The 27812-nt window shown below is 38.2% G+C and overlaps 2 protein-coding genes across 8 annotated transcripts; one reads left to right on the forward strand and one right to left on the reverse strand.

The window, feature by feature from the left end:
- Positions 1-1219: 1219 nt before the first annotated feature.
- On the reverse strand, positions 1220-9969 carry MRPL15 (mitochondrial ribosomal protein L15). Its single transcript, XM_023921038.2, has 6 exons — positions 9713-9969; positions 8607-8764; positions 6683-6848; positions 6098-6221; positions 4478-4858; positions 1220-3050 (listed from the first exon to the last, which is right to left on the reverse strand). Exons 1-5 carry the CDS (start codon positions 9809-9811, stop codon positions 4521-4523), a joined length of 885 nt encoding a protein of 294 aa, XP_023776806.1. The 5' UTR covers positions 9812-9969; the 3' UTR covers positions 1220-3050; positions 4478-4520.
- On the forward strand, positions 9873-25926 carry LYPLA1 (lysophospholipase 1). Of its 7 annotated transcripts, none has more exons than XM_086888216.1 (10): positions 9878-11071; positions 12596-12772; positions 13175-13206; positions 16240-16305; positions 17794-17841; positions 18683-18753; positions 19330-19403; positions 20134-20235; positions 20836-21012; positions 22417-25926. In XM_086888216.1, exons 1-10 carry the CDS (start codon positions 10979-10981, stop codon positions 22468-22470), a joined length of 894 nt encoding a protein of 297 aa, XP_086744342.1. In that variant the 5' UTR covers positions 9878-10978; the 3' UTR covers positions 22471-25926. The 7 variants fall into 7 exon arrangements, with proteins under 7 accessions (XP_086744347.1, XP_086744342.1, XP_086744358.1 ...); XM_086888218.1 differs by having other exon boundaries at positions 9883-11042; XM_086888220.1 differs by lacking the exon at positions 12596-12772 and having other exon boundaries at positions 9887-11071.
- The last annotated feature ends 1886 nt before the right edge of the window (positions 25927-27812 follow it).

Genomic DNA, 27812 nt, shown 5'->3' on the forward strand with positions numbered 1-27812 from the left:
TCATTGACTGATAAACACCAAATCCATTGCTCAAAGGGCCCTCCAAGTTGCTTGGCATGTGGCTTGGAATCCACAAGGTTAACAAGTAAACAACATTGCTGTTGACATTTTTAACAACAAAAGCAACACCAGTCCAGGAAACTCAGAGCAAACCCCCCCCCATAAACAGATGCAGGAATGATCAACACTTTTCCTGCTCCAGAGGCACATAAAACAACCAGATTTTCAAACCCAGAGTGGGCCAGACAGGATGACACTGTGAGAATGATTGAGTCCTGCAGTTCCCACCGCTACAACGGGAAAGGTGAGAAGAGACCTTGGGAAGATGCGGATGCTTCAGAGGGAATATTCAGCACAGGAGACACAATACATCTGAGGATAGCTTCACTGAGAAACCATACTTCTTTAGAAAATATATTTCTGCTACAGAAGACCAAGATAAGTCACCTCAGTGGGAGATAAAGGACCTTAAAAAGATCATCATTTCCCTCTAATGGGCAAAAACCCTGTCACATTTGGACCTCTTTTCATAGACTAAACCATAACCTTAAACTGAAGTTCAGGTTGTGAGTTACATGAAACTATTCCTGTCTGATCACATTTTCGGAAAATTTTAAGACATAAAGCTGCATATAGAATATTAAACTGAACATTTTGCATATACACAGCATCTTTCTTGTTTTAGATATACATAAACAGAACAGTTAAATATTTAAAGGGACCTGTGCAACAATTTCTGATTCCTTGTAGAACTTGTGTTAGTGCAAAATTAGTTTTGCATTAGCATTTGAGGTTTTAATATAGAAAATAACAGAAAATAGAAATAATAGCAAAAAATAATAAAATAGTAATGAGAAGGTATCTTCATAATTGATCACGTTTATATGACTTCCTGGAGGACTAACATCAATCATGCTTCTATATCAAAACAATGCTGGCACACTGCCAGTGAAGATTCAGATCAGGACCACTGATTTAATTTATTCATTTTTGGAAATCAGTGGATTGTACAGTTAGCTTTTGACTGTTAAACACAAATTCTATATAAAGTATAATGAAGCCAGGTTATCACCATTGTGTGTGAAGTTTAATCCGCTTCATTTTGAGTCTGCAGTCAGCTACTTGCAAGTATAGCATTGACTGGCTGCAGTCAGTAGAATCTGTTCCTAGGAACAGGTGATTTCTAATTGTCACAATATGAAACAAGGTATGTACTTTATTTACAGACCTTTATTTAGATAGCAGTCTCACATCTGTAATGAGTTTTATCAAGTAATCACTCAGAAGTTTGATGTTGCTGATAAAAACTGACATGGCTTTCAGCATTTTGTGACACAAATAAAAGTCCCTTTCCCTCAGTTACCCTATAATACTTTTCCACCTACAGCAGATTGGGTACTTCTTGCTATGGCACATGCAAAACCACTCTCAACACAGGATAACCAAGACAATCCTTTATCTTATAAACATGCAATTATGGTCCTAAATCATGTACCTAAGTAATGAGAATGGCTTTAGGTGCCAGCATTGACTTAAGTCTTGCACCAGTAAGCCTGACATGTAAACAACAGTCCTTTCAGACATTTTATTATGGATTTATTAGAAACCTTGTCAATAACTCACTTGTACTTTTGATAATTGTGTATTTGGTTGCTAGGAGACTTGTGTTCCTGATGAGATAAAATGAACAGGAAATCCTCTATAGCCTTGTGACTTTTTGCACTAGTAAATAAAAATTCAAACAACTGATAGAAAATACTGGATACTGTTAACAGAAGTGAGAAAAAAAGACAAGCATTGCATATTTTAAATAAAGGAACATATAGCCCTTTTTTGCCCTCTCTAACTATAAGATGATAAAAGATCACCTTTAAGAAGTAGAATGACCGGATTTTGTGGAACGTGGCTGTTTTGGCTCCAAGGTATTTGTAGTGTTGTAGTATCAGAGCCAGGATACAGCTGCCTTGTGACTAAGACATCGTTCACTGAATAAGTGCTATCCAATCCCTCGACGTCACCAGACATCTGTTTCCTGTTTTCATTCTTTCTTTCACTGTTATCATTTTATCCAAGTTACCCTTTCACCTGAAAACCATTTAGAAACCTACAGAAACCAGCGTGTGCATGCGTGTGTGTATCAAAGAAGTTGATTTAGAAAAAAAATTGCTGAGAGCAATTTGTTCATTTTAATACAAAGAGCAGAAATGGAAACAAACTTGCCTTCCCCCTTCTTCTCCTCCCCAAAATACACAATGATACATAAACACTTTTGTCTTCTGGTCTTCACTAATATGACTAACTTCCTTCTTCACTTCCAGTTAAGTAGCTTTCCTGTTGAGTACCACCACCTCCACAAAATACAATTGTGAATTGATTCATAAAAACAGAAACATTATGGCACAAATAAGGGAAGGCAATAAATACTCTTCCCTCCCTCTCCAACTCCTTCCCAAATGGAGGCAGTAGTAATATTGTTATTGTAAAGTTATTGTAATAACAAAAACTTTAAAAAAAAGAAAAAGCAGAAAGTATTGCTTGTCATTTAAGGTTCCAAACCAACAATCATCAGGATGCAGAACAGGATACATCTAAAGTGAGAAAGTTATTTACTCCACATTCAAGTTAACACCAACTGTACTTTTTTTGGCACACAGTATTATTCTTAACGTGCCAAAAAAGTGTTGGGCATCTTATAAAATATTAATGTTAATGCCACTAAAACAAAATTCCTGCTATTCATAGTCCAATTTTATATTGCTGTTTTGCTATGTTTCACCTATACTTAAGACCCAAGTCAGGGGCATAACCATTACTGATAGCATTTAACACACATTAACAAGGAACAATATAAGTTGAAGAGTAAATTGTCAAAAATTAATGACTTCTATTCTTAATTTCTTGATTTCAGATTATTTAATTAGAATGAGAAGACTTCTTTTATTTTGTTATGTGATTACAGATGGTCATAGTAAGGCAGGTTGTTGAGTGAAGGAAAAAATCTAGGCTGCTTGATGAACACCAACAAAAATTCATCCGCTTCGTTTTATTGTCTGAAAGAAAAAGAAGGTTTTTCTTAAATCCTCCCCTATTGAGGTACAGCAGCAAAATACAGATGTCATACAAGAGAAAGAGGAGATTCTAGCACGCAGAGGACTTTCCCTACAAGATGGGATGGTTCGGCAGCTACAGGAAACGCTAAGTAGCATTTCCAAAGATACGTGAAAATTGGGAAGCAAGATGACTTCTTGTGTTCTGGTCTCCTGGACCATTTCCCGCATTCTTACAATCAAATTATGACTATTTTAAAGCCAAATTCAGCTTCCATTAAACCACATAATTAGGAAGCAGCTCATTAACTTCAGAGCAGTCAGAGCACATTCTGATACATTATCTTGGTCTCCCCTCTCATCCCTCTTTACTGTCTGGTTCTCTGTCTCAAATGTCCAATACTAAGCTTCCACACAAAACCTACAATACTCCTGCATAGTAATAATGCAGTATTCTGGAAAGACTGATAAAACAAATCTTCGATGAAAATATTCTTCAAGATTTAATCAAGTTTGTGTGATTAAAATGCTATTTCCCATAAATACAATTTGTTCATAACTTTCCACAACATTTAAATTCATTTGTCCACTGTCACACATGCAATCTGTGATCAGCTGAAAACTGAATTCTAACTGTGTACTTTGTACATCACATCCCATCCTTCATAATCTGCTTTCACTGCCATTCATTGACTCTGGATTCTGGTATGCATTTTTATTAGTAAGATTACATTTGTGTCAGGACAAGTTTTAAATTCTGTTTGAATAATAAAAGCCATTGAATTAAGACAGCTATCTTCTCCTCCCAGCCTCAAATTTAGATAGAAAGTTGTTTTAAACTGCACACCCTGTCTTGCCCAATTGCATATAAAAAAATAGAAAAAACAAGATCTCTCAAGCTCTAGTGCTATTGATGGCAATGGCAACATCCAAAACATAGCTATGGAATTGAAGAGGTTATTGCAATCTTTAGTACTTTTCCATTTCTAGTTCTTTTTATTTTTCCCCAACCAAAAAATAACCCTTAGAGCTATCCAAGATACATTTTATAGAACTTACAATTTTATGCAATACGACTGTAAAACTAATTTTAGTTTTTACAGTCATGTGTCCAGTTTTAAATTGAGAGGGGAAATATAAAGTAATAATTAGGTCAAATGACTATTTGGAATTATCCTATGAAACAAATGCAACACATTTTGTCTGAAAAAGTAACTGGCAAACCATTGGAAGAGAAAGTGCCCAGACCCACACTTTATGTCAGACTCTACATTGTTTTCAAATGTTAAGACTTCTGATACACTCTATTATGACAATAAAAAAGTTGAGAAGTACACCAGAAGATTACATGAAGAAAAAATGTTTTCTCTAGTATAACAGGAGTCTCAAAAACAAACAAACACACACCACTTCTATCCATTATTTCATACCCAGATGTTTCCTGTACACCTGCAGTTGTGTCCAGTCCTGAACTCATGAGCTGTAGTATTTCAACAGACTCTCATCAGTTGGTTTTAGAATTTTCTTGTCTGCCAGGTTTATGATCCATCCTGGAGCAAGACCAAAAAATATCTGTCTAGGATCCTTGCGTGCACTTAGCATTTTAAAAAGTTCATCCTTAGTTATGTCTGGTAAGACATAGCCGTATTTCTTAGCAAGTTCCAGCCTGGCTTCTGCAACCTTAGATGGATCTGCCAGGTAGCCCCGACTCCTGGGATCTGTGTAGTAACGGACGAGGTCTTCAGGTGGGAGCATTCGCTTTGGGATGGGTTTGCCACGCAGGAAAAATACTACCGGCTTGCATAAAATTTCTGTGGGCAAACATGAGAGAAGATTAGTGACTACACTTCATAACATAGATTTGAAGACATTAAATGACACTTTCTTATTTTGCACTAAATTAATTACTACGTTCACATTAAAAAGTACCAAGCAAAAAATCGACCATCAAGAGTATTCTTGCTCAGAATGAGATAGTGGTTTGCAAGTTTCACTTAACCATGCAAACAACTCTGTTTTAACTGGTATTTATAGTGTCAGTCTGGAGGAGTTGCTACTTCTAATACATTTAGAATGCCTGCTTGGGAAAGATAACCATAACTAAGCTTACTTAAATTACTATTTCCAGATTTGAAGCAATGCATTTGCACAGCTATTTACAAAATGTACCAACTAATGTCAATTTCATTGCTTCTATAAGTATTTTAAATAAAGTACCAATGGCACATGCACCTATTTAGTCCTTCGTGGGAGTATCCTCTCTCCCTCAAATTTTACTGATTTTAGCAAATTATATTCCAGAACCTTTTAACCTTATTATTTTTATTATTTTGTGGAACTAAAAATATCCCAGAAGTTGTATCACTCCGGGGTAACATATTTTACACACTAAAAATGTCTATTCCTCTTCTTTTCAACCTCATTCACACATGAAAGCTGAGTTATTGTCAATAAGAACTGCATGAATGAATGTTAGGCAGGATGCAGCCTCAAGCAAAGCAAAGCCTCATTCTTCAGTGAAAGTGTTCTGAAAACAATAGCCATTTTAACTGGAGTGATTCTGAGCTTCTGTAACTTACTTCCTCACTTCAAGTGGAAAAGCATTTTAAATTAAAAATATAAACATCCAAAGTGTTTTTTAAATCTATTTTTTCCTGAGTTTTCTTAGTGCTATTAAACATGGGAAACAGAAGACAAAAATTCAGCAAAACAATATTTTTAGTTCCTCTATTTACGAAGCTATTCAGATTTCCTTCACTGGTTGATTGGTATAAAACTACTAATACTGGGAGGATTAAACAGGTGAATGGTTAAAAAAGCTAAAACTGAGGATGCATTATCATTCATTAGTGGGAGCTGGAACCAGATCATCTTTAAGGTCTCTCCCAACCCAAAGTGTTCTATGATTCTATAAATACACATGTAACTGTTTTTAAAGCTTTTAGAAGCAGATGACTTTCTACAAAGAACTGTGTTGGAAACTTTGATTTGGATCATTTAATCTTTGCATGTTCAAAAAAAACAAGGCAGAAATTAAAAGAAGTTCTTACCCAAGCTCCTTGGGTCATAGAACGATGTTGTTACTACGCCTCCATTTTTTTCTATGGCTGCAATTGCTAATTCCGATGCCCTCTGCACTTCAATATTTACTTTTGCTGCAAAAATATCAGCACCCTGTAAATTTCAACACACATTACAGTAACATTAAAATGTGTATTTTAGGACACACATTTATTCTTCTCTAAAAACTTGTAAGGAACATTAAATCCTACAAAATATTATGAATTGTCTGTTCCCTGCACCAAGATAGGTAACCAAATTGCTCTAAGGCACTTGGGTTGAATAAAGAAAACCTTTCCATTTCCAAGATATTTATACATTTTTTTCAGTACATTTTAGTCTTCTGTTGCAAAGTACTTCTTCAGCCTTTTGTTATGTACTCTTTAACTCTTATTTCTGCAGTCCCCTGGGTATGAAGACATTCTCCCAAGTTGTTTCTTTTTTTGCTGACACACAGTGCCCTCTAGTGGATTTATGATCCACAAAAGTTCCACAGCAAACTAATTGGGAAACTCAAAGATGCTTCCAAACCATGGGAATGACAACCTGAAGTACCAAGTGTGTTGTCTGCATACCTCCTCCACCAGATGGACACCGTAATCCCGCTTGAGAGGCTGCACTGTCACACCTCTGGCGTTAATGAGCTGAGTTAAATCAATCGGCTGCGTGGGGTCAACTCTGCCCAAATCAATCAGGTACTGCAGCCTCTGAAGACTCAGAGGTTGGTACTGACGTCTGAGGCTGGGGAAAGAAAAAAAAACCCAAATAACCCAAAAAAAAAAAAAAAAAAAGAGAGAAATTTACAAAACTGGAGTTTTAATAGCAACTGGTCAACTGAGATATTCTGGTTTTTATCTGCTCCTAAATCAAAAAAATACTAAGACATTACAGTGTCAACATTTCTTGGCAAGACTGTAAATAACTACCATTTTCAAACTGACTCTACCTTGGGTGCTTCTCTGATAGACAGTCAAAAAACCAAACATCTCCTCCCATACAAACATAGTCAAAGACTATCAGCAGAATTCTGTACATGCATAGCTTACATACAAGATTTTCTGATCCATTAGTACTGTACCAAACATCTCAGCAAGTACTGAAAGCAGACTCCCTCAAAACACCATCAAGGAAGAGAAATATTGAGAAAATATGCATTAACCTACATTCTCAAAAAGGAGCTGGAATCTCTTGTCAACAGCCATTGGCTTCAGCAGAACCTATTTTTGTTTTTAATCAAGTTCTAACTTTACTGTACAAGCACAGTTTTCCAGTGCCAGAGTCCATTCCTGTCTATGCACACCACTTATATACCCAAAACTTCCTCCCACAATCCGTTTGACAGCTGCTATCGGAAGTCTCTGAGTGGTAGCTCAAGAACTGGGAAGCAGCTGATCTCTGTTACTCCAAGCCATGTACAAGGACAAGAATTTGTGCTGTCAGACAGCCCCTTATAAACAGAAAGTTCAAGTCTAACAACTCACAAATACACATTAGTCTTTTCATCCCTGGACTGTCTGCTTGGTGCAGCAGGCTTTTGTTACTACTACCTGTAACAGCATTCTATGCACACAGAAGTTTGCAAGACCAGATCAAAAAGCAACAAAATGGTTTCTGACCCAGGTAACACAAATGCTACTGATGAAACAAATTAATCTTTAAAAAAAACCCAAACAAATAAAAAAAATTAATCCAGATTTTTAGATTATCAATATAAGTGAAGGATATTTGGAAGATGTTGACATACATCTCTCCAAGTAAGGACAGTGACTGGAGAAACATGTTAGAATAACCTTAAACATTGAAAAGATGGAATAAGGACATGACACAAACAAGTACAAAGTGAAATAAGGACAGAAGTAATAAACAAGGCAAAATGCCCAAGAAGAACAATTGTGAAAGGTGATTTAATGCCTCATCCAGCACATTTGGTATCAAAAAGCTTTTCAGAACTCTAGATGGAACAGGCAGGGCACAGACAGACAAACACCACAGTGTCAGAGGGCTGAAAAGGTAGAACCATGAAGAGAAGCAGAATTGTTGGGCTGGCAGCAGATCAGAGGTTCTGATGAATAAAGCAAGGAGAAACAACAAAGCAAGACTTTGGATTACACTTCCATGCCCAACATCCTCACTCCGGTCACTGGGACTGTTCCCAGTCAGTTCACTGGGTTATGAGAAAAAGGGAAAATCAAGCAGGAATGAAGGAGCAGATTCAGAAGAGAAATTCACTCAGCTGGAAGAGGAAGGGAAGCCTGCTACATATGAAGGATTATGAGAAGAGAGTAAATAAGCAGATGTGTAAAACAGGAAATAATTAATTAAAAGAATAATCTACAAGAAATGGGAGATTCTTCTGGTAAGGTAGCTAACAACCTGAGAGGAATCTGGGAAGCCAAGGTTTTTCAGTTAGGCCTGCAGCATATTAAGATTCCACCTTCAGGAGAAAGATCAAGAAAAGGAGACAATGATTTATTTCAAAGCAAACGTTTAGAAACTTACCTATGTCCCTCATTAAATCCGTATTTTGGTATGGCCAAGTAAAATGGAGTCTGACCACCCTCAAAGCCTAATCGGGGGCGATTCCCTCTTTGTCTTTCTCCTTTGTGACCTCGGCCACACTTCCTACCTCCGTATCTTCCACGGCCGCGTCTTCTTTCCTTCAAAGCAATCAGTGATACATTTAAACAACTACTAAACAATTACTTCAGAGTAATAATATTACTTATTATATTAATTAGTAATAAATCTAAAACATTAGATTTCAGAGATACAAGCAACTGAGCAAAATGCTGACTCTTGAGGAAAAGTTAAGTTATAGACCATTACTAAGTGGAAAAATAGAAAAGCAGTTAACATGACTTTTGCAGAGCACAGCTTTAGGCTGGCACCACAAACAGTCCGGGGACAGCTCAGCTTCCTTTGGTAGCAGGGATGGTCGAGTCTAGCACAAAACCGAACTTGAATTCTGTACTATTTAGTGGTTTTAGGGAGTCTTCAGGACTTTTAGGAGAGTACTGCTTGCTGTTCCCTTCTCTGTTTCCATGGTTTCAGCCTTTGAACCTCATCTCCCTGTTCACTAATATTCCCCCCATACCACAATGGTTTCTCCCTGGTTTCTTTTCGTTATTTCTCTACCGCTTTATAAGGAGACAGATCACAGGTTTGTTTTCGAGAAATTGTAAGAATGTTAGCTGGCATCACATTCCTTTTCTTTGTACGCCTTCTAACCTTCGACTTCCAAACATATTACTGCACCCCATAAACATGTGGAGATAAAAACCTTTTACTATTCCCTTCCAGCCCCTGGAATGGCGCTGAGGTTCAGAGAGCACCACTCATCAGCCAGCTCTCTGTGGGGACGGCCACACACATCGGCCACGAGGCACGCAAAGGGCAAGCAGCGGGCCAACACACACACACACACACACACACACACACACACACACACACACACACACAGCAGTGCCATCCCCTCCCCTGCCTTCCCACGCCTATTCTGGCCAGGCCGCTCTCCTGGCCGTGCCAGGATGATGGCCTTCTGACAACCCTGGGGAAAACCACACCTCCTGCCGCCAGGGCCCACCCGGCGGGCTGCAGGCACTCACCCGCTTTTTGGAGCCGGGGTTGGGCCTTAAGTTGGCCAGGCTGACCCTGGGCAGCGAGCGCAGCAGCTCCAGGGCCCGGTTCACGCCGCTCCCGCTCATGGCCGCTCCTGCCCAAGGGCGCCCGCGAGGATCGCGCCCGGGCGCGGCGCTTTACGGCAGAGCCGTAAACCGCACCTGCCGCGCCGTCCCAGCGGTGTCGCGCAGCCGGCGGTGCCGGCGCTCAGGATTGCAATGGTTGTGCAAAGGGCGCTCGTTACGTTTCGTCTCCCAGCACCTGCTGTTTTATTACTGAAGCCTCAGCCTTCCGCGCCGAGTCTTTAAAACCATCAGGCTGCATCTAAACCGGACTGGTGCAGCGGTCCTTGCTCAGGCGCACCCCGTGCAGGCACTGAAATATCCATTGCGCTTGGAGACGCTCGTGGTGTAACCGCAGCCATCGGCCGAGCCTCACACAGGCTCACCGGTGGGATCGGGGAGAGAACCGCAAGGATGAAGGGTAGAAAACTCGTGGGCTGAGATAAAGACACATTACTAGAGAAAGCAAAAGCTGTGCGCCCATGCAAAGTAGGAGAAGGAAATTAATTCACTTTTTACCACGGTTAGGCGGGTGTTCAGCCGTCTCCAGGAAAGCAGGGCCCCATCATGTGTAATGGTTATTTGGGAAAACAAATGCCATCACCCAAAACGTCATCCTCCTCCTCCTCCTCCTTCTTCCTCCCATTTTATATACTGAGCATGATGTCATAAGGTCTGGAATATCCCTTTGGTGGTTGAGGTCACCTGTCCTGGCTGTGTCTCCTCCCATCCTCCAGTCTTCCCAAGAGCATGGCAACCTGAAAAGCAGAGAAGGCCTTGGTTCTGTGTAAGCCCTACTCAACAAACTAAAACATCTCTGTATCACCATTCCTTCGTTCAGCACAAATCCAAAACAGAACCCCTTACCAGCCACTGAGAAGAAAATTTCTGCAGTCAAGACCAAGATGTTCCTAGTACTGCTGCAGTATTGATCACATGTATTATTTCAGTCTTAAATTTAAATGTGTACCTACTGGAAAACCATACAGCAGCTTCCATGGGTATTTGGTCTGGTGGGAAGGGTGTGCAGGGTTCAGGCTCAGTGCAGTGAAGAACTGAATTGTAGAAGCTGCCATTGTGGAGTTACAGAGCAGAAAGGACAGATTCCATTGTGAAAGCTGATACTCCTCAGTGTAATAGCCTGCTTTCCATCCTGAAACTTCTGTTTGACAGTACCTTCTCCCATGCTGAATGTCTGCTTTAGACTGGAGAAGTGATCAGGCAGCAGCTCTGCCAGCCCTGAGCATAAATGGAGGTAAAATGGAAATCATGCTGCAGAAATCTGTGAGTTTCAGTATGAAATCTCTGTAGCTTCTTAACCCACCGCCCCCACCCCCCCCAAAATTAAGAAAAATTACATTGTAACAATACACAAGATGCTGGTATGGAAAGCCATTTTATCTAAGCCCATTTTAGCTTCTAAGGCAGGGAAAACTACATAATTTAGAGCATGCTTTGCCTTGTAAAACTCTCGCTGCTTTAAACAGAAATTTCAAATCGGGTAGAAAACTATCATACCTAAGACAGACATCTCACTCTGAAGGGACCGCCAATGTTTTGAACCTTTCAATGTTCTTGAAAGGTTCACAGCTCAGATGTTTTCAGTAATTCCTTTGGAACTCCTGCAGGTCAGTTTCTTGAACACTTATCTGTAACCAGCAGGCTGCCCCATGCCCAATCCATGCAGAGCTCACTTTTCCCCAGTGCCCCTGGGGCCATGCTAGCAGCAACTGGGAATTGAAGTAAGTTCATTCCAGCTATTGACTAAAATATTAAAATCTTGTTCTGTTTATTAGCAGACTGTTATTTCTTAGGCTGGAGGTTCAGCAGCAGCTCACCTTATGGAAGTGACATTTACATGGTAAATAGCAGAGTAGAGAAGGAAAGCAAAAATTTGTTCATGTCCCAAAAAGATGATCTAGAGCAAGAGTCAGGTTCAGCATACTTAATAAGTACTTGATATAATGTGAAGCTCCTAATCTTTGAAGAATTTTTTATGCATAAACTGTATTTTCTTAACAGACTTGAAATTGGTACAGTACATGAGACAGCAGCACATGCTAAATTAGAGACAAATCAAACCACAAAAAATTACCTGTGAAAATAGCCAAATTTTAGCAATAACAAGGATGCCCTGGCATCAATACCATGTATCAAAACAGCCTAAAAATCTCGGTAAAAGAGGATGTGTATTCAATGTTACACAGTTGGCATAAAGGCTCCTCCAATAAATTTTTTGCAGCCAATGGTAATATTGATGAGCAAAAGCTTTGTGAAAAATTGTTGCTGTTTGGTATGGAACACAGCAGTGGGAAGGATGTGAAAGAAGTATAGTGTGCGTTCAGCTGCTGTTGGAGCTGCCAAACAAGCATCCATGCCAGCCACTCACCACCGGACAAATACAATGAGCATATTGATTTTCTGGGAGTAAATATCTGACAAAGATGTATGGAATAGAAGACAAAGAACAAAGTATTCCGTTTCGATAGAAATGTGTTTGCCATACATATTCAGAGTCGGTCTAAGTATTTGGAATAGACTGGAATGATCCAGTAACTTCAACCAAAGTGCCTGAATAGCGTAACACATTGCAAGATAAGAAAGAATCGGTGACTTGTGAGCTGTAAGCCAAGAGATTTAATTCTGTGGTGAAGGTATTTGACCCGATGAGGGCACATGAGCTCCGTCTAACCGTGCTGTTTGCTATATTTGTGCTGGTTTTCCTGTCTTCCCGTGACTTGGCCTTTTATATTTTACCTATTTAAGAATACCGTAATTTCCTTTTCCCCCCCGGGCCTTATACCACAGCGCAAGGCGCCCGCCCGCCCGCGCCCCTCCCACCCGGCTCCCGCCGCCCTCCCGCGCCGCCTCCCCGCCGCTGGCCCGTGTCCCGCCGGCCGCCCCGCAGCCCGGTGCATGTGCGGCAACAACATGTCGGCTCCTCTCCCTGCCATCGTCCCGGCCGCCAGGAAGGCGACGGCCGCCGTGAGTGCGGGCAGGGAGCGCCGCCGCCCCGCTTTGTTGGCGCGGCGGCCGCGGGCGGGCGGGGGGCGAGGCGCGGCCGCGCCGCCGGCTGAGGGGGATGGCGGGCGGCACGGCCCGGCCCGGCCCGGGCGGGTCTCTCCCGTTCCTTCCCTGCCGGAGGCGGGCCCGCCTCGGCACCTGGAAGGTCAGCGGTGCCCGCGGGGAGCGGCCGCTGATGGCGGCGGGGCCGGGGAGGGGAAGTGAGCGAAGCGGAGTTTTCTTGGGAGAAAGTGGTGCCGTGCTCCGAACTGTGCCTGACCTTGGGTGGGCGCCCGGGGCTCGTGGGCGAGGTGCGTTTGGTTGTTTAGTGATCCTAAACCTCTGCCTTTGTTGTCTTTTTTGTTGTTGTTTTATTTCCCTCAGGTCATTTTTCTTCACGGATTAGGAGATACCGGGTGTGTATTCTGATCTATTGCATACTCAGTAGTTATTATACTTTCAAATACAACCTGCATATTTTAAACACGTGAGCAGTTAAAAATTACTTCAGCTTCTCATTTTGCCCTTTACTGAATGCAGCGGCCAACAGCAGATAAAACTTCAAGTGTCCTGCGATGATGGTGACAACTATTTAACTAAAATTTTCCACTAAGTCCTCGAAAACTTTACTGACTTACTGAATTTGGTCTGAATGCAATCTCTCTTTTGTTCCTGAGACAAACTTTGTAGAAAAAGAAGTCTCTGTTTTTCTGATAATTTGCTTTCCTGAGAGTGGGTTTCTGGCTATTCCTGTGTTTGTCTAAATTTAGAGTTCTTTTTTATTCCAGACTTGTGGATTGTTGGTTTGCCAATAGCTGCAGTTAGCCCGTGGTTTCTTCATCAATGTCATACTTACACTAAAATCCAGACCTCTTTGATCTATATAAGCAAACTCCAAAGTAGTCATCTAATGTCTACAGATTGCTTTCTCTGAAATACGGTCTTCAGATTCAAAAAAAACCCCACCCAAATAAAATGTGTGATGCTCTGTTGCCTTGTTCCTGTTATTTCCATGTTTGAGTAGAAATGGAGAGAGTAGACAATTTCTGGGAGGCATTCTAGCTCTGGTGTAATGTTTCTGTTTGAAGTTTGTGTGTGCCCAGAAAGAAGCATGCATTCATTAAAGCCATTGAACTAACAAGAGGGTGTTGAAGCCTTTTTAGTGGAAGACTTTAAAGGAATTGGCACTTAGATACTGAAAATAAGTAGCATGAACACTTCGTCTGTTGTGCTCCCTTGTGGCCAAAATTACGTAATATTTTTTTAAGAACTTTTATTTTGTTACCTGAAACTTGAATATTGCCTCTAGGTTGAAACCTGCTGTGTTATTTTTTTCAAAGAACTAACGTAAATTATCAGTCAGAATTAAAACTTGCATAACCTGAGCATTTAGTAAGTTAAAAAACAGTGGAGTCCATGCACTTGGCAGTATTCTACAAGTGGAGGTTTTTGCTGTGATTTGTTGTGCTGACACAACACCTTGTTTGCCTTACCCCTCTTCCTTTCTGCTGGTAGGACGCAGCTGAGGCAGCAGTACTGCCTGCATCTTGGCACCAAATGTTCAGCAAGTGATTGCAGAATCTTTTGAGCTTTTGGAATTTGAATCCTTGCAAATCGGCTTGATGTTGGTTTTGGCAAGGGGTAAAAAACAGACTTTCTCTTTAACCTAACTTGTATTCGCTAGACAAGGTGGCATTTCCATTTCTGTGTCAGAGCTAATGCACGGCCTCAATCTTGCCAATGCACTGAGCATACTGGAATGTCTCATTTGACAAGACATGACACGTCTGTGGAAATACAGTGATTCAGGTGTATTTCTTCTAGTTTGCTGCAGATTAGATTAGATAGACTGCCTTTGGCATACTGCTGTTTGGGGTTATTTCAAGTAAAAGTTGTAGTAGTGACCCAAAAAATTGTCTGAAGCAAACCTATTAGCAATTTTATAACTTCCCCCACTTTAAACTGACCTGTTCCACTTCCCATAAATTTCTAAATTGATCACTTCCATTTACCAGCTGTATTTTTCTTACTCTGGAAAGTGTCTAACAGAGGTTACATGCTTTTTTTCAGATTTTGACAAGTATGTACCAATCTTTAAGTGCCATTTATATAGGAGCTCAGACAGAATAAGATGCAACATAGAGAATTGTTCTAAGGACACTGCATTACTATGTACACAAGGTTGCTTTCCAAATTTGTCTAATTAGACTTTGTAATTGGCTAAAAATGTCCCCAGATTTTTAGGTAACCATTTTTTATCAGTAGAATTTCTCCTTTAGATTCTTATATGACCTTCTGTGATACTGCAAATATTGTGCAAGTCATATTTCCTGCCATTTGTTAATAATATATCTAAAAGTACTGATAGGAAGTAGGCTGAGATACAGTCAGTGCTTCATATGTCTGTGATGTCACTGTGTTCGAAATGCCTTCAACTTTAGGTAGCATACATTAATTAACTTCTCAGGATGATATTAAAACTAAACCAAACATGCTTTTATGGCTGGTCTGCTGTTGGTCTGATTAGTTCAACTGTATCAGTGACAAACTTGTTAGAGGTGTTTCCTGCTTAGAACTAAATTTCCAGTATCTAATTTCATGGATGAGTTAGGAATACTAAATTATGAGAAAAATCAGGAAATACAGGTGCTATTGAGTGTTCTCGAAAGCCAAGTGCAGGCACGTGCAGTGGTTGTGCATGGGTTCAGATTTGGGTCAAGGTCTGTTCCTCTCTAGATGAGGCCTGGAGTGAGTCTTGACCTTTCGCTCTCCAGTGTTCTGGTTTGGAGGAAGCTCATTAACTCACCTGCTGTGCAGATCTTGTTTTGTTATGGACATTCATATACAGTATCTGCTTGAGATTAAAAAGCTACTGCAACCTGTGGTGCTGTTCAGGATTGCCTGAATCCAAGAGCATTCAAGCTGAGCTGAAGTTAATAGGGCTGATTGATTGGGTTGGCTCCATGTGGTGGTTAGGTTAGTTAAGGAGTTAGCTTAGGCGTCAGTTTGCTACTGTCCCAAGTCAAGAAATGTGGTTCACAGAATGCCAAGCTGGCTGTCAGAGAAGCTGTCTTAACTCTGCAGGAGCAGCAAAGCAGCCTCTGAGCTGCCTGGAAGCAGGATACCTGTGTGCATCTGTTGTGGCACACAAATTAACAAAGATAGTGTGGGCTTTGCCTGGAGCCAGTGGTATTTCTGTAGCTGTGCCACAACTATGGCAGCCAAATTAGATTGAATCATCCTGACTATATATGCCACAAGCATTCAAGGGTTGAAGAAACCTAAGTTTAGTGCTATGTTCATAACTTACTGTGGTTGGTGTAAACATTTTCCAGAAGTGTGTTTATATTGATCTAATTCAGCATGTTTCATACTTGGTCTGTGCTGATGCACCAGAAATAAGAGCTAAGCCAAAACATAAATGCAATTGAATATGTTTTTGTTAACAGGCACGGATGGTCAGAAGCACTTGCTGGTATCAAAAGCCCCCATGTGAAATACATTTGCCCACATGCGTAAGTTTGTAACTTTCTTGTTCTACCTTTTTCTGTAGAGGCATCATCTGTTAAGACACTTGCACAGATGTCAGAGAGACATCTCAGAAGTGAGATGGTATCTGGCTATCTCTACGTTCCGTTTTTTTTTATATAAAAGCCCCCCATTCTAAAGTAGTGTTAATGCTATTAAATGTTTTTTGTTTTGAGGAAATTCTGTGTGATTTACTTTGAGGCAAAAGGTCTGGTATTTATTCAGACTAAAGGCATATTTGGAAAGTTTTAGGTACAAAGTTATATTATTTTGACTTTTTTTTTTTCAGTGGATTGAGTTGTTTGTTAGGTTTTTGGGTTTTTTCCCAACAGCCTTTTGTCAAAAACAGTTTTTTCCAGAACTAATTTTTTTTTGTATTTTCCTTACTAATTTGCATTAGCCTCATGTACTTAAATTTAGGTGTGTGTATAGTAGATTGAAACTTGATATAGGTTACAAAGAAATTTAAAGATTGACAAGATATTGATAATTTCAGCAAACAATGCAATTTGAGCTGCCTTTGTGTGCAATTTGTGAAGTTAAATACTTATAAGCATGTCAGGCATCAGTAAATAAGGCAGTAAGATCTGTTTACTATTGACTTGGTAGAAAAACTAATAAAGTATAATCTTAATTTTTTTTAAGACAAAATTCAGATTGTCTCTTGCTCCAGTGGTCTTGGCAGATGTGGAGGGAGAGGAGGAGGCAATGTTTTGGTGTATTACTGAGCTGTGGTTTATTCATTTGTTTTACCACATGGCCAGGCTTTACTGAACCATTCAAAAGCAGCTTAGCAATATCTGCTGTTTTCTTTGCTTGCCCTTTGTCTTCTTTCAGTCCTTCCCCACAGAACTTACGCTGCTCAGTTCCTATAGATTAAAACTGAAGCCAGATTTGATCCATGGCAGTATCCATTGAAGCTGTCTTGCTGTGGCTGAAAAGATGGCACACAGCAGCACAGGAGTGGGAAGGAGTCCAGCAGTGAAGGCAGGCACTGCCTAAGCAGATTCAGCTGTTGACAGAAGCATGTGTGGCCAGGCTCCACCACGTGCTGCTTTTGGCTGCTTCCTGGTGATGCTGCTCTATGAGGTGCCTTAATCCCCTGAACATGTGAATGGAACTCTCATAAATAACTCCTAATTACAAATAAGTAAATAATACATGCATATTAAGAATATGTATATGAAATATATGCTCTCATGCACACACACACATTTAAAGCAGCCCATTAACGTTTTGCTTGCTCTCCATAGAGAGTGGTAATTCAACCCTGAATATTAAATGTGTTTGGGCTGGCAGGTTTTTGGGTTTTTTTGTTGAAGAGAGTTTCTTCAACAGATGCTGCAAAGCAACTAATGTTAATTACTGCTTAAAAGTAAGACAGAGTTAGAGGATATATTTCATGATGTTACTGCATTTGCATTATTGAATTTCAGTATATATCTTATGTCAGGAATGTTCATTTTTATTTCTAGGCCAGTTATGCCTGTTTCTTTGAACATGAACATGTCTATGCCATCATGGTAAGTATTTGTTCAAATGCAGACAATTCAAATCAAATCATATCTGGGGCTATGAACTCATTGTTCCTAATTTAAAATCATGAATAACTGAGTATCTGGTTTTAATCACGTGCAAGTGTGAAAACCTTTTTGCTTTAGTTCTGTTCTTATAAAAGTGCTGTCATGAGTACACTCTAATTATTATCTTTTGTATTTGTGGTAGTGATTATACCTCAGGACTAATCTGTATGTCTTAGAACAAAACCCCAATTTATTTTACCGGTGTGGTCTGTAGTATGCATTGTGCCTGAATTCAGAGTCAGTAGAGGTAGAGATTTGGAGTGGAAACACTATTGCTACTAGAAAGTAATATTTGGTGGGTCAGTAGGATATATAGAAACTGTCCTTTAGAACATCCATTCTGAATAGAGAACAAGAAGAATATGGTGGATTTCAATGATCTTAAACCACTCTTCAGTTTTATTGGATTTTGGGCTTCCCCCCACCCCCTGCCAAAGTAACTTGTGTTTGTTTTTCTTGTATTTCTTCAAACCATATTTTAATTTGTACATGCAGCAAAATTCCTGCTAATATTTTTTGAGCAAATATCAAAACTGCTGCTTAATCTACAGTAAATTACAGAAGATGTCAAAACTCAGAAAAGCCTTGTTGACTAGATCTAAGTCTTTTAAGCCACTTTCACAGATTGTTCACTGTTTCTTGTGATCTGTGGGTAGTTAGTACTAAACAATATGACAGCTAACATTTTTTGTCTGGAAAATATCCAAATTTCATTATTTGTGTATTAAGGAAGTGGAATGGATGCTCTAATGAGTAATGCTCTTGTTGATGTTTTTGTAAGGTTTGATATCATTGGACTTTCTCCAGATTCACAGGAAGATGAAGCTGGGATCAAGCAGGCGGCGGAGAATGGTATACTTAGGAGTATTTTTTTATGTCTTAAAAGTACTTCCAGGTATTCTTGAAAATGAACTATCAATCTGAAACAGATTTTCCAAAGACAGTATTTTTTTAGGGAAAATAATGAGTATATGGTATTATCACTGACCAAAGTTTAGCTAGATTAATTGTTTATTATTTGTTTGCTTTTTAAACTTTATTAGTAAGTAGAATAATTCAGCAGTATAAGCACTTCATACTCTGAAATATGGGAACAAATGTAGTTTGGTAAATTTTGGGAGCTTTTGGGCAGTGCAGCAGGTCAGAGCAGTATTAGCATCCAGTTGTGTTGCTTTTGCTTGGAAGAGGATACCATCTTCCCACCACTGGTGCTATTGCAAGACCTATTTGCATGTTTTTCTCTTTGGAAATGATACAGTGGCACTGAAATTTCTGACTGTGCTCTAGATCTGGTACTTTTAACATATAGCAGCCTAGAATTTCATTTCATTAGCTTTCTCTTGATGCCAGGAAGAAGGCATCTTTCCTCTTCTGGACTTCCTAGAGAATGGAGTGGATTTTAACAACTGGCCTTTATTTATGTTGCAGTTAAAGCACTGATAGATCAAGAAGTAAAAAATGGAATTCCTTCTAATAGAATTATTCTGGGAGGCTTTTCTCAGGTAAGGTATGGTTGGAAAGAACTATTGCCTTTTTTCTAGGGAAGTAACCTAGCTTTATTAACTTGGGAAACCCAGACACTTAAATTGAAGTCAGCTGATGTTAGAAGACTCTAAAATTTTAAGGTGTCAAAATTTTGCTTTAACAAAAGAAGTTTTTTGGTTTTATGGAAATAATTGCTGTTCACTGGAAAATGTACATGCATGTGTAAAAAAGGTACTAAAATAAAGAGTCTGTTTAACATCTTTATGCATATAACCTACATAGTTTTGCTTGAAAATTTTGGTAGTATTTTTAATTGAATTTGGTAGATATTTGGTTGGTCTGGATTTATCTGGGAAATCTTTTCTTTCATACTTGTAAGGCATCTGTGGTAGGTAGGTTAGTAGATTAATTGGTCCATATGTCAAATCCCTCAGGCTACATGCAAATAAATAAATATTAAAGTAGTGATAATGCTTTTGTGAGTAATAGTCTTTGGTTTTTGTTTTTTTTTTTTGACAACTATTAGTTATAGTAAATTTGCCGGCTTACTTCTGAATTGACCACATGGACTTGGAAGGGAGGAGAAATAGCAAAACAAATGTTGTACATAAATACTGGTTTTAGTTGTTGGCTCTAAAGAAGAATAAATTGCAATAGGAAAAGACTTTCGAAGGAGAAATCAGAGATTTTGAAGCAAACATTAAAGGAACTTTACTGTCATTATTCTAATACTTCTCTTTATTTTAGGGAGGTGCTTTATCATTGTATACAGCTCTCACAACACATCAAAAATTAGCAGGTGTTGTAGCCCTCAGCTGTTGGCTTCCTCTACGGGCCTCTTTTCCTCAGGTATTTGTTTCTTTCCTAAGATGATTTGCACTTGGGCAATGAGTATATCTGAAGATTGAATCTTGTGCAAGAATTAGTGGTCATCAATATTACCAGATGATGGCTGTTGTTTGATAATTTGGAAGTTTTTAAAACAGGGCCCTAAAATTTTAGATTTTGTGAAGTAAGGAAAGTGAAGAACTCACTAGCTATTTTTGCTTAAAATGACACTACTAGAAAATTCAAAGGATATAACAAATTTTCCTTGATGGTTTCTTTTCTGTCTGCCATTTGTTCTGTCTGCAAGGCACTATCTTATTAGAGACTAGGTGTTTGAGCAAAGTTTCAGGTTTTTTACTTGGCCAGAAGTTATGACTTTCTGTTATAAAACTTTTTGCCAGAATTTTATTTGCAGGTCTTTGAGCTTAATGTGCTATCAGGTACAGAGCTTACTTCGTAAGGAGCTGCTTGCAGACTATACATTGTACTGTTTCCCCTCAGAATTCAGTTTGCTTGTCATGCCACAGGCTATAGTGCCATGGGGATATTTTATTTCAAAGGTGTTAGCCTTATTTCCACTTAGTGTCTCTTTCTTCTCCTGTCTAATTCCACCCCTCACAGGGCCCTATCAGTGGTGTCAACAAGGATATTGCTGTTCTTCAGTGCCACGGGGACTGTGACCCTCTGGTTCCTATAATGTTCGGTTCCCTTACTGTTGAGAAGCTGAAGACTATGATAAATCCAGCCAATGTAACCTTCAAGACTTACTCTGGCATGATGCATAGTTCATCTCTTGAGGTAATTTTCTTAATACATCCTGTTTTACCTGGGTATAGTTAATTATTTCCCCTCAAAACTAATATTTATAGGCTTTTTTTTTTTGTTTGTTCAGTTGGTTTTGTTTCTTTTTTTTTTTTTCCTTTTTCCTTTTTTTATTAACAAGTGCTTCGTGCTACTTATTTTGATGAGTAACTGAATTCTGGGCTAAAAAAAACACCCAAAGCAAAAATTTATGACTAGTGAGAATTTCCTCATAAGATTGTATTTTGGGGACTAGGTAACTTGGTCTATAAAATACTATTTTTTCCCAAATTCTTATTATTTGCTTAGTTTAAAAAACTAATTAAAAGAAAAATTCTCATAGCATAAATCCAAGATAGTATTTTGGAGAGAAGAATCCTGGTAGTTTTGTAGAGGGAGACATTGAAAGAATAGGCAGGGAGGGCTGAAGCTATGAAAGAGGCAGCCTCAGAACCTGTATTTATGGTTCTGGCTCAGCAGACAGCTGAGCTGATGCAATAACTTCCTGCTGCCAGAAAGGGGTGGACTCCCTCTGCTCGTGACCTTGTGGCTCTCACTTCCTCCTTGTACTGGCTCTGGGGCAGATCAGAAACTTCCCTGAATCATTTGAATTTGCTCAAATGGCAAAAAACCTGCAGCCTGCATTGTTTGCAGCTATAGGGAGTTTGAGCATCAGAACACACACAAAGTAAGTGATAGGAGCAAGAAATCCAAGTGGAGGTAAGAACAGATTTGCCATTTGTCAGCAGCAGTAACATTGTTAATTTAGCTTGTTGCATCTTGTAGGAACTGTTCCTTTGAACAACCTCTTTGTAACATTTACGGAGTAGTATTGTATTTAGACTGCAATATTGCTGAGTTGTTACACAAATATGTTAGTAATGTGTTCTTTCTTTCAACATCACTAAATTAAAAAAAAAAAAGATTACCATGGATTGGTTTCTCAGTCTAGTTTGCTGTATTGCTTTTCCTTCAGGAAGGAAGCATGCTGAAAATGAAGCCGAATGGTTAGGAGGGGGAGTTGCTGGCTTTTCATGCTGCTGTTAACTTGTAAAAGTTTAAAGTACAAAGGAGGTGATAGCCTTAGCTACATTGAAACCCTATACATAGGCTGGTGCTATCAAGATCACTTGATGATTAATGTGTAGCTTCCCTGTTCAACTTCAGAGGGAGAGAAAAAGTAGTCTTTGGTTTTTTGCTTATATTTTAGCCTCTTCTGAGTGCATTGTGCCATGAAGTTATCAGCCTTGACTTGTGTGTGGAGTGGTAATCAAGTAACTAATTGCTCAATATTTCTATCCCAGGTGCTCATTATAAGTCAAATGTTAAAGCATGATTTAGTGTAACTGATTATGTAGTAGCAAAAGACTTCAACTAATGCGTATTTTTATCTTTAAACAGGAGATGATGGATGTAAAACAGTTCATAGACAAACATCTACCTCCCATAGACTGAACTGATATGTAAGAAGCCTTCTATATAAATACACCAGCATCAACTGTGGTAGAGTGTTAAATCTTTTCATATGCCTGATAGGAAACATTGTTTCTATACCTGCAGTGTTACTACTGTGTTGCAAATTTATACTTACAATGAAAATTAAATAATACACATGTAAAAGAAATTATAATCTTTTTAGTATTTATCACCCAGTGGTTGGAAGGATGTGAATGAGGGAACTAGGTAACAATGACAGAATGTAACTGTTTTAAGATGTCTGATTATTTTTTCTTGATTGCAGAATTTCAAACTATTTGTACAATTAATAAAAAACTAAATTTAAGTGAGCATCATAGATGTGACCAGTTTAGTTTTACTTGAGACATGATTTGTTCTTAATACTCATTGAAAAAATAAGACATTTCTTTTATGTAATGAATGCATAAAGAATACAACATAAAACACAGTGGGCATAAAGTACAGAACATGTAACATAGTGGGCGTATGATGGTAGAATAAATGCTACCAAGGATAAAGCTTTAAGGATTATATGTTAATTGTTTAACAGATAAGGAGGGTTGTTCTTTAATGGCTAGAAGTCTGCAAAGGTATTTCTTATCTTTACACCACCTCAGTTTTAAAATGTTCATATAGATAAATACTGTGGAAATTGTAAAGGGACTCATTTCTTATCTGACAATTGTTTGTCACTTATTCTTTTTTCTTTTAAACTCATTGCGAATGTGACTTGGAACAGAATTCTGAAGAAGTGCATAGGATTAATTTGAGTTTCATTAAAAAAAAATCTTGTTTTCATACTGAATATTCATCTGATGCTTTAGTTGTTGTAGTTTTCATTTGTTTATGTCTTTCACTAGAACAATTACAGAATATTGTTTTGATTTTTTTTCTCTATGCTTTGGAGTAAATAACTGAAAATAATGGAGCTGCGTAGTTCTGTGTATTGTTGAACTCTCATCTGTAAGACACACTTCTTTGAATTATTTTTTACTAGAAATATAAGTGCAATTGAGATATAATTTACCTAAACTTTAAAGTGATAGTTTTAGATGATACCATATAATACTTTCTCTTATTACATGTTGATACTTGATTTTTTGTTTTCTGAGTAGGAACAAAGCATTTTCTTTTCAAATCTATCCTTCTGCATTTCCCCAGATCAGTATAGCCTAGGAATGTTAAGACCTATCCTGGAAAAAAAAGAGTAAATTTACAAGATACAGAATGTTTCTTCTTTCAGAACCTTAAAATTGTAGAATGCACTGGTTTACTGGAGTTGATGCACACTCAATAGCTTTTTTCAGTTAACAGCCATAATTTACTGCTGGAAACGGCTGTTATGTAACATTCAGAGGCTGTCACCACACTAGGAATGTTTAAAACAATGCACTACGCTTTTTACTGCATAATTTTCTGTATAACAATGTTCTATCCTGTAATATGCTTTCAGTCAAAGAATATTTCTATTTTGGATGTATCTGTCATGTCAGCATTGTGCTTCTCACCTGCATGTAAGGTACTTCTCCTCTCCCAGGGGTCCTCTTAGAGTGTATGTGGATTTACATGAGGTATCTGCCAGTACAAATACATATGTGAGGAATTGCACCTTTATATCTCTCCTTTAACATTGCTGCTGCCAGAGATCTGACCTTTTTACCTAGTCTAAGTTACCAGTTTTCAGTGCTTTTTTTTTAATGTTGCACTTCATTTTTAGGAAGCTGCTTATTTTCTAATCCAGTTTCTCTGGATTATTAAACATCTCTTTATATGTAAAATTGAAAAGGAGTTTTTTTTTCCTAAATGGTAATGAAACCGTTTTAGATATTCCATCTGTGTAGTTAAGAGGGAATTTTTATTAACTTTGAAGTTTAATTAGTAATTTCTTTCAGTCACTCTCTTCTATAGATCTGCCAATTTGTCTTTCAGTTAATTTAGTTCACAGAAGAAACCATAATATTCTTACTGTAGTTGTGCCAAAGTTCTCTTGAGAAAACATTATGTCCTAGCTTGGTGTCATTCCCAAATTGCATTAGCTGATTTTGCAATTCTACTGAATTGCAGTCTTGGTAAGCAAACTATATGTTATTTCTCCTAGTTTTTGGATTTATTTTCATTCCCCTGTTGTTTAAATAATTCCCTGAGTATTGGTGTGTTTCCAAAGTTCTTGCACAAGCTTCTAATTTTTCCTTCATTATTTTCATGTTCTGCTTGTAGATTTGTTGATAACTCTGTTCATCTGTCTTAACTTCTAATTGACTGTGTGCTCATTTCACATATTTTTCCTTCTTCAAGAACTGATTTAAAAAAGTATTTCTAAGATGTTAAAATGAGATCTGCCCTAGCTTCCTTCTGTGTTATTTTCATAACACTTCAACTTGGTGAACTGTGTTTACAGTTTGTGGTCAAATTTGAGTACTTAGACACTCTAATACATATCACCTTCAATTGTCACTGTTATGATGCTCTCGGATGTTTTTCTACAAAATCTTTTTATGTGTTAACTTTTTTCAAACATTCAGCTATCTTAACAAAAATATTTTTCTTATTGTTATTTTGCTGCTTGCTTTATCTACAAACCTGTGTTACCAAAGTCAATATAAGTAAATGTTTGGACTTGCTTTGAATTTCTGTATTCTAGGAAGAATTATCCTAATTTTTTTTTATTCAGGAGTGTATGTTTATATTGTAGTTGGCAGTTCTTAAAGAGCCCAGAAGCTAGAGGAAACTTCAAGTCTATGTGGCCTCCCGTGTTTATTACACTGTGTGTGTTGAGCTCCTGTCTTTTGTAACTTCCCATCTGCTTTGAAAGCTTTGTGTATGATCTTGTAGCTGAACTTCTTCACTACCTGCAGTGATTTGATGCTGGGATTGTTGTTATAATGCCTGTACTTGGGGCTGAATAATAGCTCAGTCTGATGGAGGAGTTTTCATAGTATTCTATTAAAATGGAGAAGTTGGACTGTCAGTGTTCTAAATATGAATGTACTATCCTCGTAAACTAAAATTTTAAACTGTCCAATAATGTTTATTTTTTTTATAATGTTAGACTTTCCACGAAAGGAGATGATGTCTATCAAACCTGTGAAAGCATTGATAAGAAAATACCTTTCTTGCAGATCAGTTTGTTTCAATGGGTATCTAACTCCTTAGTGTGTTCTTAATTTCAAAATGGTACTTAAATTGGACTGCAGTTTTGTGCTGTCAAAAGTCTGACTTCTTATTGGAATATGTTGCCCACTTTTGAATAAACATGTTGAATTGCATATTGTAAGCCAATTTTTTCCAGCTGTTCTAGAGATAAAACTTTACTGGGGTCTGTACTGTGGTGAGGGCTGTATGATGTAGTCTCTTTGTCCTATCTTGTATAATTACAACACAGTAGATTGGTGAAAGTACTGTACACTGTAACTGGTATTGAACTGTTAATTAAAACACGTTCTCTCTAATGGAGTATACTGCACTTCGTTGAAATCATTTGGATGTATCTTGTATGTAGAGGTGCTGTTTGGGTTGTTGCATATGATGACTTAAGGCAAACTGTAAGATGCTAATGAACCCATATGTACAAGGCCTGTGTCTCTTAAATTTTATAAACAAATACTGAACACTCCTTGTGTTAAGAAATATAAGTCACTTATATTTATTAAAAACATCTAAAATGTAATTTATTTTACTAATTTTATTTATGATAATAAATCTTAACTTCAGAAATTATTTCTATAGTAGGGAAAATGTAAAAGCTTTCCATTTTTAATCATTGTGAAATAAATTTCAATCAGCATTTGGGCAAGTACTTAAGATTTTTTCCATACTTATCTGAAGGAAGTTGAGCTTTTACTCATGCTGTGAAACAGGCACTCTAGAGCCTCCTTGAAAATGTATTGCATGGTAATGTATGCCTACTGTAATTCAGAAAAACAAAGTTTTATAGTTACTGAAAATCAGTTATGAAGTTAGGTTTTGCTACTTTGTTGAAAGAATGCTAAGTATGACTGGAGGGTGGTTTTCATATTCTGGGTTAATTTAATTTTAACTTGTTTTCTTGGAATTTGCAATAATTTTTAAAGATAAAAGAAATTAAGGTATTTTTCTAGTAGAGTTATTCTAGGACACTGAAGAGCCAAAGTCTTCTCACTCTGCATTTTTGCGTCTTTCTCTAGGTATTTTGTGTTGTTGGAAAGGCTTTGAAGTTGATTAAGGTTTGGCATATGCACCACTTAACAGATTTGTTAAAGAAACAATTTTCAGGTCAGGGGTTACATGTGCTATTTAGTTTAATATTTGAAGGCACTCAGTGCTATACATTGTACAGGGCACTCTAGAGAAAATGTGGGATTTTCTGGGAAGAGAGGGAATGGGGCCTATGTGTGGTAAAGGCAGATTTCCCCCTTCAAGCAGCTTAAAGCAGCTAAAAGGCTGCTTGTCTCCACAGACTGCAATGCCCAAAAGTCAGTGTGGAGTACAGTGAGGAATTTCATGAATGTATGAGAATGCATGGTAGATGCAGTGCTGTGTGAATTTGTTGTGGCAAATCAAGAGTCTAAGAACAGCTAGTAACAGTAAAAATGCAATATCACACAGAGTTATCTGCTAATATAGTATATTTTTAGAAAAACATTTTGAGTAATGTTCAGTTTCTATTTACTTTCAGCCCTGGCATCCCTGATAAGGTAATTGTGAGGGGAAAAATTGCCTAAAACTAGCATAGTAAAAACCCCCAAAACAAGACAATGTAGTGTATTAAACTTTATCAAATATAATATGAGAGCAGTGGTATAAGTGAAGAACATGACTCAAGAAGTTTTCAGAATGTCTGTTTGTTAAATTGAAAATGGGATTCTTTGAAGATTAATAGCTGTAGAACAGATTCCCCCTTCCTGGCTCCCCCCCCACTTTTTTTTTTTTCTTCCTTTTCATTGCTTGCCACTCTCATCTTACCACATTTGCCTTTAGGATAACAGATTTTATTAATTCTCTTTGAGTTGAACAGGTAGCTTTGATGTAGCTGATTAAAGTTGATTTAAACAAAGTACTTGTATAATTTAATGGACATCCACAAAGTGAGCCGGTAGATAATGGTTTTCTTTTAGGACCAATTACTAGAAAAGAGCAACCCATTGGCCTCCTTTTTTATCTGCAAAACTAGTAAAACTTAAAACTTCCAGCCAGTTTGCTGCGGTGTAGTGAACTTGCTTCAGGCATCTAAGTGGGAGGTTTAGTTTGTGAGCAGAAGATAGACCTCCCTCATCTAAGGTTTGTTTTAAAGAGCTACTTCTCTATTAACAGATGGAGCAGTTGGAGTCTTAGTGTTCCTCAGCTGTGAGTAGCAAGCAAAC

This window comes from Cyanistes caeruleus, chromosome 1 (assembly GCF_971803275.1).
Source record: "Cyanistes caeruleus chromosome 1, bCyaCae1.hap1.1, whole genome shotgun sequence".
NCBI lineage: Eukaryota > Metazoa > Chordata > Aves > Passeriformes > Paridae > Cyanistes > Cyanistes caeruleus.